General features: G+C 31.7%; 1 protein-coding gene across 36 annotated transcripts; it reads right to left on the bottom strand.

Moving 5' to 3' along the window:
- Positions 1-6,471: 6,471 nt before the first annotated feature.
- On the bottom strand, positions 6,472-12,690 carry LOC114297628 (protein root UVB sensitive 6). Of its 36 annotated transcripts, none has more exons than XM_082879230.1 (11): positions 12,305-12,690; positions 12,074-12,171; positions 11,848-11,967; positions 10,564-10,652; positions 10,332-10,473; positions 10,087-10,239; positions 9,823-9,862; positions 9,276-9,359; positions 8,935-9,109; positions 6,826-6,905; positions 6,472-6,671 (listed from the first exon to the last, which is right to left on the bottom strand). In XM_082879230.1, the coding sequence occupies exons 1-5, from the start codon at positions 12,321-12,323 to the stop codon at positions 10,362-10,364; spliced, it is 438 nt and encodes a 145-aa protein (XP_082735356.1). In that variant the 5' UTR covers positions 12,324-12,690; the 3' UTR covers positions 6,472-6,671; positions 6,826-6,905; positions 8,935-9,109; positions 9,276-9,359; positions 9,823-9,862; positions 10,087-10,239; positions 10,332-10,361. The 36 variants fall into 36 exon arrangements, with proteins under 36 accessions (XP_082735356.1, XP_082735361.1, XP_082735346.1 ...); XM_082879235.1 differs by having other exon boundaries at positions 6,826-7,442; XM_082879220.1 differs by having other exon boundaries at positions 8,935-9,115.
- Between the last annotated feature and the right edge of the window lie 1,572 nt (positions 12,691-14,262).

Consider the following 14,262-nt stretch of genomic DNA (forward strand, 5'->3'; position numbering starts at 1 on the left):
AACATTTCCTTCGATATGCTTATCAAAATAGCCTTAAGAATTATGGCCAAAAAATTAATGAATCTGTGTGAATTAAACAAAACACAAGCATTTTGTGGTTTGGTTAGAGAGTGCGAGAGACGGAGAGCCGAGATAGAAGTGGAGGCAACAAAGAAAGGAAATAAAGAAGTAAAGAAGAAGAAAGAAGAAATAAGGTATGGGGAGAGCAGCACCCACACGTGGGCCTGCCACCTTGATTCAATTTAATAATTTTTTTTTTCTTTTAAATCAATACAAATATCTATTATATATATATATATATATCAATTAAAAGTATATTTTAATATTATTAATGACAAAAAGAATATGATATTTTCTCATCATAAAATATAATTTGTTTGATGTGTACACTATAAATATTTGTAATTCTCTCAAGATTATAAAATAAATAATAATAATAATAATAACAATAATAATACATGGTTACAAACGGGTCATGATTCAATCAATTGGATCCAAAATTAATAGAGTTTAATAATTTAAAATAATTTCCAACTGAGATTAAATATAAATAAATTTTAAAAGACTTAAGATGGTCCCCACCCTTCACATAATTAAATACGAACCAAAATGATTAAGTATGAGCTAATCAAATAAGTTTCAAAAATTAAATTTATATCTCATTTATTTCTCAAGACCTAAGAATTGCCATAACTAAAACTAAAAAAAATATTTGCTAAGTGGGCCTTACGAAGTCGAAATCAAGAAGTAATATAATTTATTTTTACCAATTTAAATAGAATAGTCTACAGCACCACAACTATAATAATAACAACCAAACAATCAAACGATTTGGAAATTCATACAAATCCAAGTCCAATCAATACGCGAACCCATAAACATATTTAAAAAAATAAAATTTACTACATAGATATTAAAAAGAATAATAAATAAATAAATTTAATTTGATTCAACTTGTTACATATAATGTTGAATCGGACAAAGAAAATGGCATTAGATGAAATTGGGTCAAGGCAAGTTGGCACAAATGTTAGACTATTTAGTTTGTGACCAAGTAAGTTATGTTCAACTTTGAATTTGTATTCTAATAGAATTGCTTGTTAGTGGGAGCAAACTAAAAAAATTTGTCCGGTACATTCGAATCGTCTGGATGCAAGTCTGACACACAAAAAAGACTTACATTAAACACAAAAAATGACTTGCATCAAACAATAGACAGACTTGCACCCCATGAAAATGAGATATTTTTTTAATTTTATTTTATAATTATCTATTTTCTAATTGATTTGAAATTTTCCCTCATTTTTAATAGTTGATGTAATTTTAACTTTGCATCACATGTCTAACCATTTCATAAAGGTTAACCATTTGATGGTATTATTTACAAGGGTTTAGTTTAGTTAATGAGGATAGATATTATAGAATATGATCGGTATAGATTCTAATAAAGTTTAATTAGAGGTTGATCGTAAGGTTGTAAATTGTAAGGATAGTTTGGGGGAAGGGGAATAAAAAAGTGTGGCTAAGAAAGGAAACTAGAAACGGAATCTGAAAGTGGTTGATACAAGAATAAAATGATTAGAGGTGGAGCTTGATGCAGTTCCCATCCTCTCTAACTGCATCAAGCTCCACCTCTAATCATTTTATTCTTGTATCAACCACTTTCAGATTCCGTTTCTAGTTTCCTTTCTTAGCCACACTTTTTTATTCCCCTTCCCCCAAACTATCCTTACAATTTACAACCTTACGATCAACCTCTGGGAAATGGGTCAATGCTATGGGTCAATGCTACTCTCTAAATAAAAATTATTTCATTCTCTAATTTGTTTTTGATTTTAAATGAATTTTATTATGTAATTGTAAAGAAATTTAGTTGTTATGTCCTTTGAGAAAATCTAATATATACATATATTTATCTTTTATGCTAAATGTAAGTTTTATAATTTATTTAATTTTTTCTGATCTAAAATGTTATGATCAATGTAATGACACACATATGTATTAGTTAACGCTTGAAATAAAATATTAATGATAACATAATTAAAAAATAATTTTAGTGTAATTTAAATGAAAACAACTTATTCACATAATTTCAACTATTTTTTCTTTTAAATTTTAAAATTAGTACTTTAATTTTTAAGATAAAATTTTAATTATTTATTTAAGGTCGTGCATAGCACGGGTTTTATACTAGTAATATATATAATAGATGCAGTAACATTTCATACCGTAAAAGTTCTTAAAATTAATTTAACAAATTAAAGGTTAAATTAATGCATCTTAAATTATTGTTACATTGATCAAATAAGCAATAAAAGTTTGGGTAATTTAAAATTTTTATTGAATTTGGAAATCTAATTTAATTTCCTTAGTATGTGTGTAATTTCCTTGCGTTATGAATAAATAAATAAAAAAAGGAAGAAAAAAAAAAGAAGAAGAAGAGAGAAGAAGTTAAAATATTGATTAAACAATTAACAATTTCATTTAAGGTATAATAATCATTGGTTACATGACATGTGTTATTTTAGATTTTAAAAATTCAAAAAACCTAAGAAAATAGAGTTAGGATTTTAGAGTTTAAAGGCTTCATAATAAATTGCAATTATGTAAAGTATAACTATTATTATAGTATAAAATTATATTATGGAAGTTTTTGGCTCAATTTGTTTAGTTTTGAAAATCAATTTTGAAAGATAGTTTTTTAAAGGACAAATTACATATATCCCCCTTGAGGTTTAGCAAAATTACAGATACCCCCTGAGATTTGAGAAACTACAGATACCCCATGAAGGTACTATTTGCATAACAAATTAGGAGGCAAATTGTTATGAAAATATAAATCTCAGGAAACAATTTGTTATGAAAATATAAACCTCAGGGGGTATTTGTAATTTTCGAAACCTCAGGAGGTATCTGTAATTTAACTAAATCTCGAGGGAGGTATATGTAATTTGTGCTTTTTTAAAAGAGTTAGTAAAATTTCAAAATTTATTTGGTTATATATTTTAAAAATAGTTTTGGGATTATTTGTATTTTATTTTTATTTTTTTTATAGTTAAATAGATGGGTATAAAAAAAAAATGATTGATTGATTGATGTGTAAAATGTAAGAGAATGGGAGAGGAAAGAGGAGAGAGAAATTTTGATTAATTGATGTGTAAAAAACAAAGAGAATGGAAGGGGAGAGAGAATTTTTTTTTAAACCAATTGGATTTTTCAATACAAAAGTTAATTTAAAAAGGAAACCAAACACTTAATTATTACTTTTTAGATGGGATGGAAGTCTTTAGTTGAGAAAACATCATTAATATAAGGTAATGTACTGTAGTAAGGAAAGGGAAAATTACAATACAGGGAGACCAAAAAAAAAAAATTACAAAAACATGCGTGGTGTAAAAGATTTTGTGATGGGGTGCAACTCCCCATGTTTATGTAAAAAAACTTCTGTACCATTGAGATGTTATAATTTGATATTTTACAATAACAGACTTAGACTCTACTGGTACAAGTTATTTTGGCACAATTTCAATCAACTTTTCTTTTTATTTTTAGGTGGTATTTGGATATATTTTTGTGAGAGATTATTTATTTATTTATTTTTGTCTTTTATTACCCTTTAAATTTTTTTTTTTTAAATTTGAATATTATTAAACAAATATAAAAAATTAAAAAATCGAAAACCTCAATTGGATGAGATGATCCAAAAATTAAAAAATCCAAAACCTCAATTGGATGAGATGATCCGGAACTTCAATTGGATAAAAAATCCAAAAATTTAAAAATTCAAAACCTCTTCAATTTTATAACCGTTGGATTAGATTATCTAACCGCTCAATTGGAGCTCTCAATTGGAGGACACCAACGACTCTTTAAGTATAACTTTTGTATGCATAATACATTCATTTGTAGGGCCTTTTTTTATTTTAAAAAAAAATGCTATGCCTTCCATTTATTTGACACGTAACCAGTAATACGACTTGAATTATACAAGTGATTAAATATTATTGGATATTTAAATATTGGAAAACCTTGGTGCATATTATATGCACCCTATCACAAGTTGACATAATTTTATCATAAATTTTTTTAACATCAACCACAAAATGCACAACCTTATCCCAAATCGGTTATTGCCACAAAATTCTTTTTTTTTAGCAGTGTATTCATAAAAAATGTCACTAATTGTTAATTTTAGTAACAGTTTAAAAAATTCGTCATAGAAAAATATCATTCCTTGTCATTTTTAGTGACAGATTTAGAAAACTGTCACTGTTTGTTATCTTTTAGTGACATTTAAAAAATATTAGTAATTGTTATTTTTTAGCAAAAGATTCATAAAATCGTCACAAGGTTTTTAAAGTCCAAATATTAGAACTTTTTGGTTATGTTTGATTCACAAGATTAATAGTAAAATATTAATAATCCTATCAAATTAGTGTGGTATTCACTATCCAATTGGATTAACAGGATAAATTATCCATTAAATTAATAATCTCACACTACCCCATTACTAATAATCCTATAAATTTGTTAGATTAATTATCCATTGGATTAATAATCCTAAACCAAAATGTTAAAACAAACATAGGATAATTGGGCCCACAGATTAATAATCCAAATCTCATGATGTAATCCATCCAATCAAACATGTCCTTTGATCTATACAAACACTTATGATATTTAATTAATAGTGCACAGATTCTTATAACTGGACCCGTGAGTAATTAACAAAAAATGGTTTATGAAAGGTGTGCCATTGTGTAAAAGGATAGTGTTCGGTGCTCCGAACCTGCAAATAATATTTTCTTTGATAAAGTTTGCGACTATGGGCCCAGTAGCATTCTTCAAAGGGATTGCCTCAACCCGTTTTGGGCTCACCTCCGTAGCCGTAAGGATTCATTTATACCCTTTGGATGGTGAAGAGATAGGCCTTATAAGGTCAAAAGCTCAAGTCTGAAATGGCCACGGTGTTTGGATGCTGCTCCGATCTACGATCTGCGCGTGGATCAAGTTTCCATGTTTCTGGCAATCTTATCTCAAAGCCACATGAAGACAAAATATTCCCGAGGGCGTGATGCGAAACATGGCCAAAGAAGTGAAAACATGCATGTCCGAGAAATTCAAAATTTCCCATATATGCAAAGGGAAAAATGTAAGAAGGGTTAGCTTGAGCCCACTAATTAATTGGGCTCAATCGAAGCCTAATCGAAAAGCCCGAAAATTGGTGAGCTTTGAGAAATTATTGCTAAATGGGTCAAGTGAATTCTATTGAACGAGCCCACAAGAAAATCAACAAATTGGGCCGAGGAGGATACATTTCAAGCATATGTCTCTAAGAAAATCCAACAAGTCCATTCGAGGAAGTCCAAATCATACGAGTGTCCGAGGAGGTTAACTAGTGCTTTCAGAAGAGATGAAACCCTTGGAGAAGATTCATTCTTCGAGGTATTTGCTTAGTCTTGAAAGGGTTCGGAACCACAAACCTAGAAATCTATTTGAGCTCGGACTTGAAAGGGTTCAGATCCACGAACCTAAAAATCCGAAATGCTTGGCTTCAAAGGGATTCGGACGCAATCTAGAAGTTGCTCAATTAATGAGTCCTAGAACACTTGCACAGAAAATAGTTTACCTTCCATGATATTAAATGGCCCATGCAGTATGTCACTAATTGAGGCTAAGTCAGCTTAACTCACAAGTTTGCAAGAAAGAAAAGTAAGAATACAAAGAGAGCTTGAGAAAATGCATTTCTATTCACTCAAGAGAATTTGTACAACTCTTGGATTGTGAATTGTAGTAAATGAACCCCTCTCCTATTTATAGGCAACTTAGACCTTCTCTAGAATATTTTTCATGGAAACTTTCCTTATTCCTACAAGAGGGTTCTATAATTCTCTATACAAATATCTACCTTGTTCTAGAATTATGTACAAGAGGACTCTATTACCTCCTCAAAATTTTCAGGAGCTTTTACAAGTTTCTAATGCTTTCATCCTTCCCATCTTCATTTAAATGCTCTAAAACCAAATCTAGATCCTTTTAGGTACATTATAGAATTATGTATCATATTCTCACATTCACTGCTAAAAATTAGACTTTTAGTGACTTTTAAAAAACGCCGCTAATTTTTTTTGTGATGTTTAGTACCCAACACCACAGATGCAGCCGTCGTGTAGCTTTACGACGCGTTAAAATTGTCGCTATATTAGTATAATGTGACATCATATTAACTGTCGCTAAATGTACTGCATAACAGTAAAATAACGTCACATCATATTTAACGACGTTTTAAAAACATCGTGATAGCTCTTTTTTGTTTTATAAATATAACCATTACACTACTATAGTGGCGTTTGAAAAAAACAAAGAAAAAATAGGAATAATATGGATAAAAGTTTGCTACTATTTCAATATATTGAGTAAATTTAGGCAAGCATTATATAATTATTCTAAACCAAAATAACAAACTCAACAAGACAAGCGAAAAAATATAGTTTGAACAGAAGTTCCACATCAATTTTCTACAATCTTGGTTAGCACAATAATAAGCAAATAAAAATTTAACAATAAGAATGATGAAATGCTTGGGAGTTCACAAAGAAAATATCATCCAACAGGCCCAACTTCACAAAGGCAATATCTTGCTTGGGAGTTCTATGAGCGCTCCTCCACAGCTGATAATAAAGAAACAAAGAAAAAAGTCAACAGGTAGTTACATTCTGCATCATTGGCATTAATAAACAGAAAACTGGAAAATAAATTCTTCATCAATCAAAAGAGAAACAATACAAACATGCCAAAATGAGAGTTGTATTCATTGCTTCTTACCTTTCCACCCAAAACGAGCAGAGCAGATTCTTGCTTAGCCTACTAATGCAATCAATTAAACCACTTCTGCACCATATTAACTGTAAAAGAACATATAATAATAAAAGTGAAGGTAAGACGACAGCATAAGCAAAAGCTGTTTTCCATCAGTGGTATATTCCAATAACATCCAAAATCCCAAAACATACTTTCATAAGAAAGTCGATAAGAAATTTTTTTACCAATCCCAACAAAAAGCTCCTCCAAATCAAGAGAATAAATATGCAAATATGTCAAGATGCTTGGAAAAGAAAAATAGAAGAAACTATACACACGAGAGAGAGAGAGAGAGAGAGAGAGAGAGAGAGAGAGAGAGAATGACAGTGGAAGGACCTAAGTATCCATCCAAAGTCATTAATTAATATCCAAAAACAAATCTCTCTGTGGAACTACTTATTGAGAGCTCATTTTTTCAAACGCGACCCAAACAAAAACTTCAAAAGCATGATATCATCATGAAGGCTTGAGAGCAAGGGCCAAATCACATAATGTCTTAATAGATTTAGAAAAGAAATTAAAAACTAGCGATGTAGTTAGTTCTTCTTGTTCTTCTTCTTCTCTTTCTTTGAAAGGTAAACCTACATTTAATAAGAACAAGTATTTTAATTAATAAGGTCTTGTGTTGTCAAAAAGGCTTTGATAAAATGATTGCTCACCTCTTGGGATGAAAATGTATGAAATTGTTGTTGATGTGGCATTGGCTGGGATGACTACTAAGGCCTCGTTTGGGAACAGGCTAATTTAGTAACTTTTTGGCTATTTGGCTAAAAAGGTAGGTAAAAAAAACTTGTATGTTTGGGATGACTTTTTGGCTAATTACGAAAAGATGTGCAAAAAGTAGAGAGAAAAGAGAATCTTTGACTTTTTGGTATGGGTTATTGGCTTTTTGGCTAATTTAGTAACTTTTTGGCTAATTGGCTAAAATAGCCTCTTGCCAAACGAGGCCTAAGTGATAAGTGGCATACATTCATAAGATTGTTGTTTGTGGTTGTGCTTTCACTACTATTATTAAAGAAGCTGCCATAGATTATTAGGTATGCTCTCTTCTTGGGGGAATGAAGAAGATCAGCAAGATTGTTGCAAATGGAGAGGAGTCCGTTGCAAATGGAGAGGAGTCCATTGCAACAACCACAGAGGTAAGATTAGTCCCTCATTGCTTAAATTGCAGCATTTAAAGTATTTAGATTTTATCTCTCTTATTTCAAATTAAAGATTTTAAAGAAAAGTTCGAGCAAATTCAAAGAAAGCAATTGGGGGTGAGCAAGACAAAAAGGATAAAGAGGCAGAAGCTGTTTTAACCTGCTATCAGCTTTATGAAAGATGGAATATCAATTCAGAATACCATTAACAACTTGGAAAAACAAATTATCCAAATAAAATATTTGCCAATTACAGGCCTAAATTTGGATTTAATTACTCGACACATCAGAACAAGGAAACAAAGTGAATATATATGAGAATCTTAAAATTCTGGTATCCTTTGCTATAACCACACATTATGCTTTTAATTATCCAAACTCAAATGTATATATTTGTGTTCATCTATATACATTTGATTCTACTGACCCTCTACCATCCACAGGAATAAAAGTAGAAACCAGAAAAAGAACTCAACCAAAGCAAGATACAACAAATTATGCACCGTTGCATGATTACTTCAAACAAAAATCTATTGCCAGCCAAGTGGTTCATTTTTACTGACAGTGTGTTTCATCAGTCATCAATTAGTTCACTCTTGCATTTTGAATTCATTGCTTTCCAATTACTCCTATCATTCCACATTATTATTTATAACAGATATGGAATGTCGCTTTCTTATTCCAAGTGTATTCTACACGATGAAAGGACCCCATCTCTAGTAACAAAGAATGTGTAGAATACTAAAATCCTATTTTGAAAAGACCAAAAAAAAAAAAAACACAATATAGTACCTGATCTTGCAAAACATGGTATTATGATCAAAGTTCACAAATAATAATTCAAATGGAAATGGCAACAAAACATAGTATTATGAACAAAGTTCACAATTAAGAACTTCTATGTGTACGTACAGCTAAACCATTTTAATACCTGTCATACAAACGAGCTGCAGCTTCTTGAGATCGAGCAGTCCCCAAGTGAATTTGTTTCTTGTCAACTTTTATGGCTGCCTGCCATTTCATATTCTTAAATTAGACACCTCTCATCAAACATGGTTCTTGGTTCTCAAAATGCTTTCTCCGATGTCGCTTTCTGCGTTTGACCTCTGGTACTGCAAAAAAAAAAAACAAGCATTAGTTTAAAGGTTAAAAGGCATTGCTGACACAAGAAACCAGGTCCGCCCAGGAGAGGGATATATATGAGGATTGGCAATAGATAAATTTTGAGTTCAGTAACAAAATTTTGTAAAATGTGTATATAAAAGGAAAAACCTGGATATTGTTGATTATGCTGCTCTTTTGATGAGCTAGAACCAGATGCATTTGATGACCCAGGACTTACTTTGAAATGGTTTTCTGGGAAGCAAAAGCAGTACGTACAATATGAATACAAAGCTTGAAGTACAGGATAAAACATGTAAACAATCTCTAACTATCTATTTAGATAAAATCAATAAATAAAAAGTAATCAATTTGTGCTACTAATTTTATATCTCAAATGAACAGAGTATATACACTTATCAGCATGACATCAAAATATTGAAAAGCACAATATAATGGTTTAGAAATTTTGAATTCATCTCTCTCTCTCTCTCTCTCTCTCTCTCTCTCTCTCTCACATCCAGTTTCACCACTTGAGGTTTCTATTTAGAACACCCTCCACAAATTCGATTCTCTCAAGGATTCCTTGAAGATTATCTACACAATAATTGGCCAATTAAAAATCTGAATGGCATATAACAAAATTTGTGCGCGCGTGCGCGTGCGTGAGAGAGAGAGAGAAATTTTATACAAATTTGCAAAAGGAGCAAGAACTTACCCCCAATTGTACAATACATGGGGTGACATTTATGCATGTTCTTGGATCCACCATGCAATCAATAAAACTTGTCATAGTCAGATTTTTGAAAAGAATAATAATAATAATAATAATAATAATAATAATAATAATAATAATAATAATAATAATAATGGAAAGAAGAAGCCAAAAAATAAAAATAAAAATATTCTTTAAGGTGCATATACAAGCCATTGGGCCATAAAGGTTCATCCATGTTAGAAGAGATAAAAGAAATAGGAATACCTCCAATGTGGTCAATAAGAGAAACAGGGGTACCTATAGGGTTCATCTAAGATGCACCTTCGAACAAACCTTGAAATAGAACACTATTTCATTAATGTAACACTATTTCAACCTTGAAACATGGGTACCTCCAATGTAACACTATTTCTTTTCCTACACATAATGTAACACTATTTCATTAACCACTGTAAGTAAACCTTAAAATCAGGCCATCATATTAGATCGTGGAGGATGGTGGAATTTACAAGTGCTCCCAAACTTGCATTGCCCAGTTCTCAAATAATATGCCCACCAATTTCATTCAGCTCAGAAAGCAGAGATGCAGGGGAGAATTCCTTTCCACTGACTGAAATAGGAAGCCCGGAAACCATCCCAATTTGTACATATCTACATGGGGGGAGGGGAAGAAGTAAATGCATAAATCAAGATTTGACTAAATTAAAGGAATTGAAATGCACATCAAACAAGCAAACTTACTCAGGTTGGTTGGGTGCATCTTCTGGCTCAATAGTCATCATGTACATATCCTTGTTTGGCTCCTTTGTTGGATCTTCCAGGATGTCTCCCTTCATTGCCACACCACGACCTGCACACACATGTAAGAGAGAGAGAGAGAGAGAGAGAGAGAGAGAGAGAGAGAGAGAGAGAAATTAATTTATGAAGAGTTACAACAATATGTAGGATCTTAAATTCATCTTCTAAGGGAACAATTCTAAAAAGCTCAAATTAACTAGTCCCAGAAGTTTGACTGGGAAACGCATAGTCGACATCAAGCACTTGTATTACAGAACCCAACCAAGCAGGTGAAAATTAAGAATTTAATTCCAGATTATAAAAGACGCCGTTGATCATACTGACACATCAATTTGAATACCTTTTTATATTTTTAATTTAAAATAAGACTAGATAGACTCCAATTTGTTTCCCTTCATTTACAATTCCAAATGAAGCCGTTTTAAAGGTTATAAACTGCACACTATTGACAATAGAAAATTAAGAGATTCATAGTGACAATCAAGAAGCATAAAGCCACAATCAGTCTTAGCACATGTCCTTATAAAGCAACTTGCAGACTTTACTCCAAATAATCACGAGTCACAAAACTATGTGCCTAAATGCAAGATAAACTGTAACTGAGTACAACAAAAATAAAAAATGAGAAGTTTCAATCTGTAGCATCCATCAAATTATAGGAAAACTACCAAACATTTTTTTTTTTTAGTTTCAATCTTTCAAAATGAGAAGTTGCAAAAAGGTCAATTTATAGTATCAGCTAAATCATAATAATGAGAAGGTCAACTTCCAAGACTACTAGTACCGACCAATATCTAATTGCCATTTTTGTTGGATAGCAAAAGAACAACTTTTGTCTATTGCAGTCGAGTCGAGTGCAAGTGTTTCTCGTAACATGATGTCTTTACATATATCATATGTTCCACTTAGTTATATATATATATATATATATATATAAAATACAGTGTAATGCCTTACTCTAATTTGCTTGTGTCACTAAAAAAAGGTCTAGTAAAATGCCAAGGGGACATTAATGGGATTAACTATACAGAGTAATGAAACCCATCTCCTTCAGGTAATGCCTCTCTGTTCACCAAATAATATTAGGGCTGGAAACAAAGTACAAAATATGCAGATCAATTTAACTATGTGGCAACAGTCACTATAGCAGCCATCAAAATATGTTCTCAATTGGCCCGGTACAAACACAATCTTCTGGAAATTGTAATGGAAGTTGGAGAAGCATACCAAATCGACAACATTGCCAACACATTCTCCCTTCGCAGTAACATCCCCAATGTTTTCACCTTTGGCAAAGGCTTTGTATATTGGAGTGCGAGTTGAGGTTGATGTGACAGCACCAACATTCTGCAAGTGAAACAATATGAAAGTAAAGCAATAAAGCTAATTCATTACATAGATTACCCGGAATTTATAAAATGGGAAGAAAATGAGAGACAGAGAAGGGTTGAACCTTGGCCACATTGGTAGCACAAGCTAAAGACCAAAAAAGGTGTGGCACAGCTGTAGTTGCCAACTCTACCCCAGCACCCAACTCCATTAGAAGATCACCTGCAAAACGAAGTTGAAGGGAGTCATGATTTTGAGCAAAGATTACTTGTTAGAAATCAGAACTAAGTCAAGTGAAAATCAACCACAAGAATAACTATGATCTATATCTCTTCATCATTGAGCTTCTACTCACTGTTTCCAACGATCCACATCCAACGCCAATTGCTTGAGCCCTACTCAATGTAGCAAATCCATATCAGAAAACCCTAACCTTGAGCCCTAGACCGATTTAGATCATATGGATTCGAACTATCTGGAAGATATACGCTCCTGAAAACGCTAACTTAAGCCCTAGATCCATTTAGATCATAGGGATTCGAACAATCTGGAAGATATACGCTCAAATCAAGAGCAGAACAAGATTTTTCAGATCAAACAACCGAAGAAATGATGGAGATCGAAGGTCTGATTTCTTAAAGATCCAAGACTCGATTTCTCTCTCTTCCTGAAGCCACGCATCTGTTTGATCAGAGTAGAAAATTTTTTGTTTTTATTTTTAAAAGAAATAACAAATAATTTAATAATCTTATTTCAGCAATGGTAGGTATCATAAAAATTTTGTCATGAAAATAATCATAAAAGTTTTGTGACCTTTGAATTACACTTAGAATAAAGCACCACACACTAATCAAGATAATCCAAAGATCATAAATTTTTCATGATTATTTTCGTAACAAAATTTTCATGATCCCTAATTTTTCTCATCTTATTTTAACGGCACAGTGTTAACTCACTTTTTTCTTACAACTGGCCCACAAACAAGATGGTTTAGTTTACTTTTTTTGGAATTTGAAAAATCGAGGCAGATTTCTACAACGTTTTTGAAAAACGCTGTAGAAAAAACGTCGCTATACTCTGTTTTTCTTGTAGTGATTCTCTTCTCTCAATTCTTTCATGAGCTTTCGGAATATTTCATTAGCATCTATTCTTTGAGATTTTCTCTTGATAAGTGATTTTATCTAAGTAATTTGGAGAGACATGAGTTTACAAAATTATTTTAAAAGGATCCATCTAGTTGTCTAATTTTATTTTATTTTTTTGAAATATGAATTAAATTGAATACAATTGTTTTGACAATTTACTTTGTCTAAATAAATTCAAACCAAAACACAAATCAAGTGTCAAAATAACAACTATGACTGACTTGATTTTGGTTAGTCCGATTTCATTTAGACTGTTTGACATGGATATGTAGGGCAACTCATTCCATTGGGTGTAGTCACAAAATCAAATAATTTCCAAATCAAATTTCAAAATTAAGAATTACGATTGACTTCGATTCCGACATAGATAGGGTAGGGTAGTGTTATTGTTAGTCATTTGTGTCGCTTACACACATCCCCAATCCATTGGGTCCCTAAGATTTTTTTTAATCTTTTTTTCCCAATCTTCCTGGGTTGTAAATGTTAGTAATGGGCGCCCATGTGGCATGACCATTAAATTTGATTTTGAATCCTTATCCAAATAGGTTTTGATTTTGAAATCAAACCTATTTAGGATAACCACTCTTGAAACAGACGTTATCAGTTTGAACTGATATAGATAGATATAATATATATTAGATATTATCTGTATCTTAACTGATATGGATAGATATTATAATATATTAAATATTTGTTATATGGTTATGGGTAATCTAAGAGAAAAACAACGTTGAGTCTGTTTCAACCCATACACTGACTCTCTCCCAAAAACACAACGATCAAGTCTTTGACACTGTGGTTAGTGTGGGTGATATTCAATCTGTGATATCACTCCACTGCTGGGTTGGTTCATCAAGAAGTTTCCTGGAAGCACGTGATTTATCCAAGAAGGTTCTATCATCAAGAAGGTATGATCTGATCATTTTAATCCGCTGCATATTCTGTGTTTTTTGTTTTGATTTACATTGGTATCAGAGCCAATAATGGATATTTTCGTGCTTTCTTTTATCATGTGTATATTTATAAAAGATGTGGAGATCCAAAATATTTTATTTTTATGATCATTAATGTCATTTTTAAGAGCATAAATGATTTTATTTTGGAAAAAGGAGTCCGGCAGTACAAAAATCGGAACAGTCAGCACACTGGAAGGCGGCGCGTGGCTTTC

This window comes from Camellia sinensis, chromosome 7 (assembly GCF_055761805.1).
Source record: "Camellia sinensis isolate YWXY chromosome 7, ASM5576180v1, whole genome shotgun sequence".
Taxonomy (NCBI): Eukaryota; Viridiplantae; Streptophyta; class Magnoliopsida; order Ericales; family Theaceae; genus Camellia; species Camellia sinensis.

Coding starts and splice junctions, on each gene's coding strand:
- LOC114297628 (XM_082879222.1), bottom strand. Junction 11,968..12,073: donor GTGCTACCAATGTGGCCAAG/GTTCAACCCTTC, acceptor TTTCACTTGCAG/AATGTTGGTGCTGTCACATC. Junction 10,474..10,563: donor GATGCACCCAACCAACCTGA/GTAAGTTTGCTT, acceptor CCCCCCATGTAG/ATATGTACAAATTGGGATGG.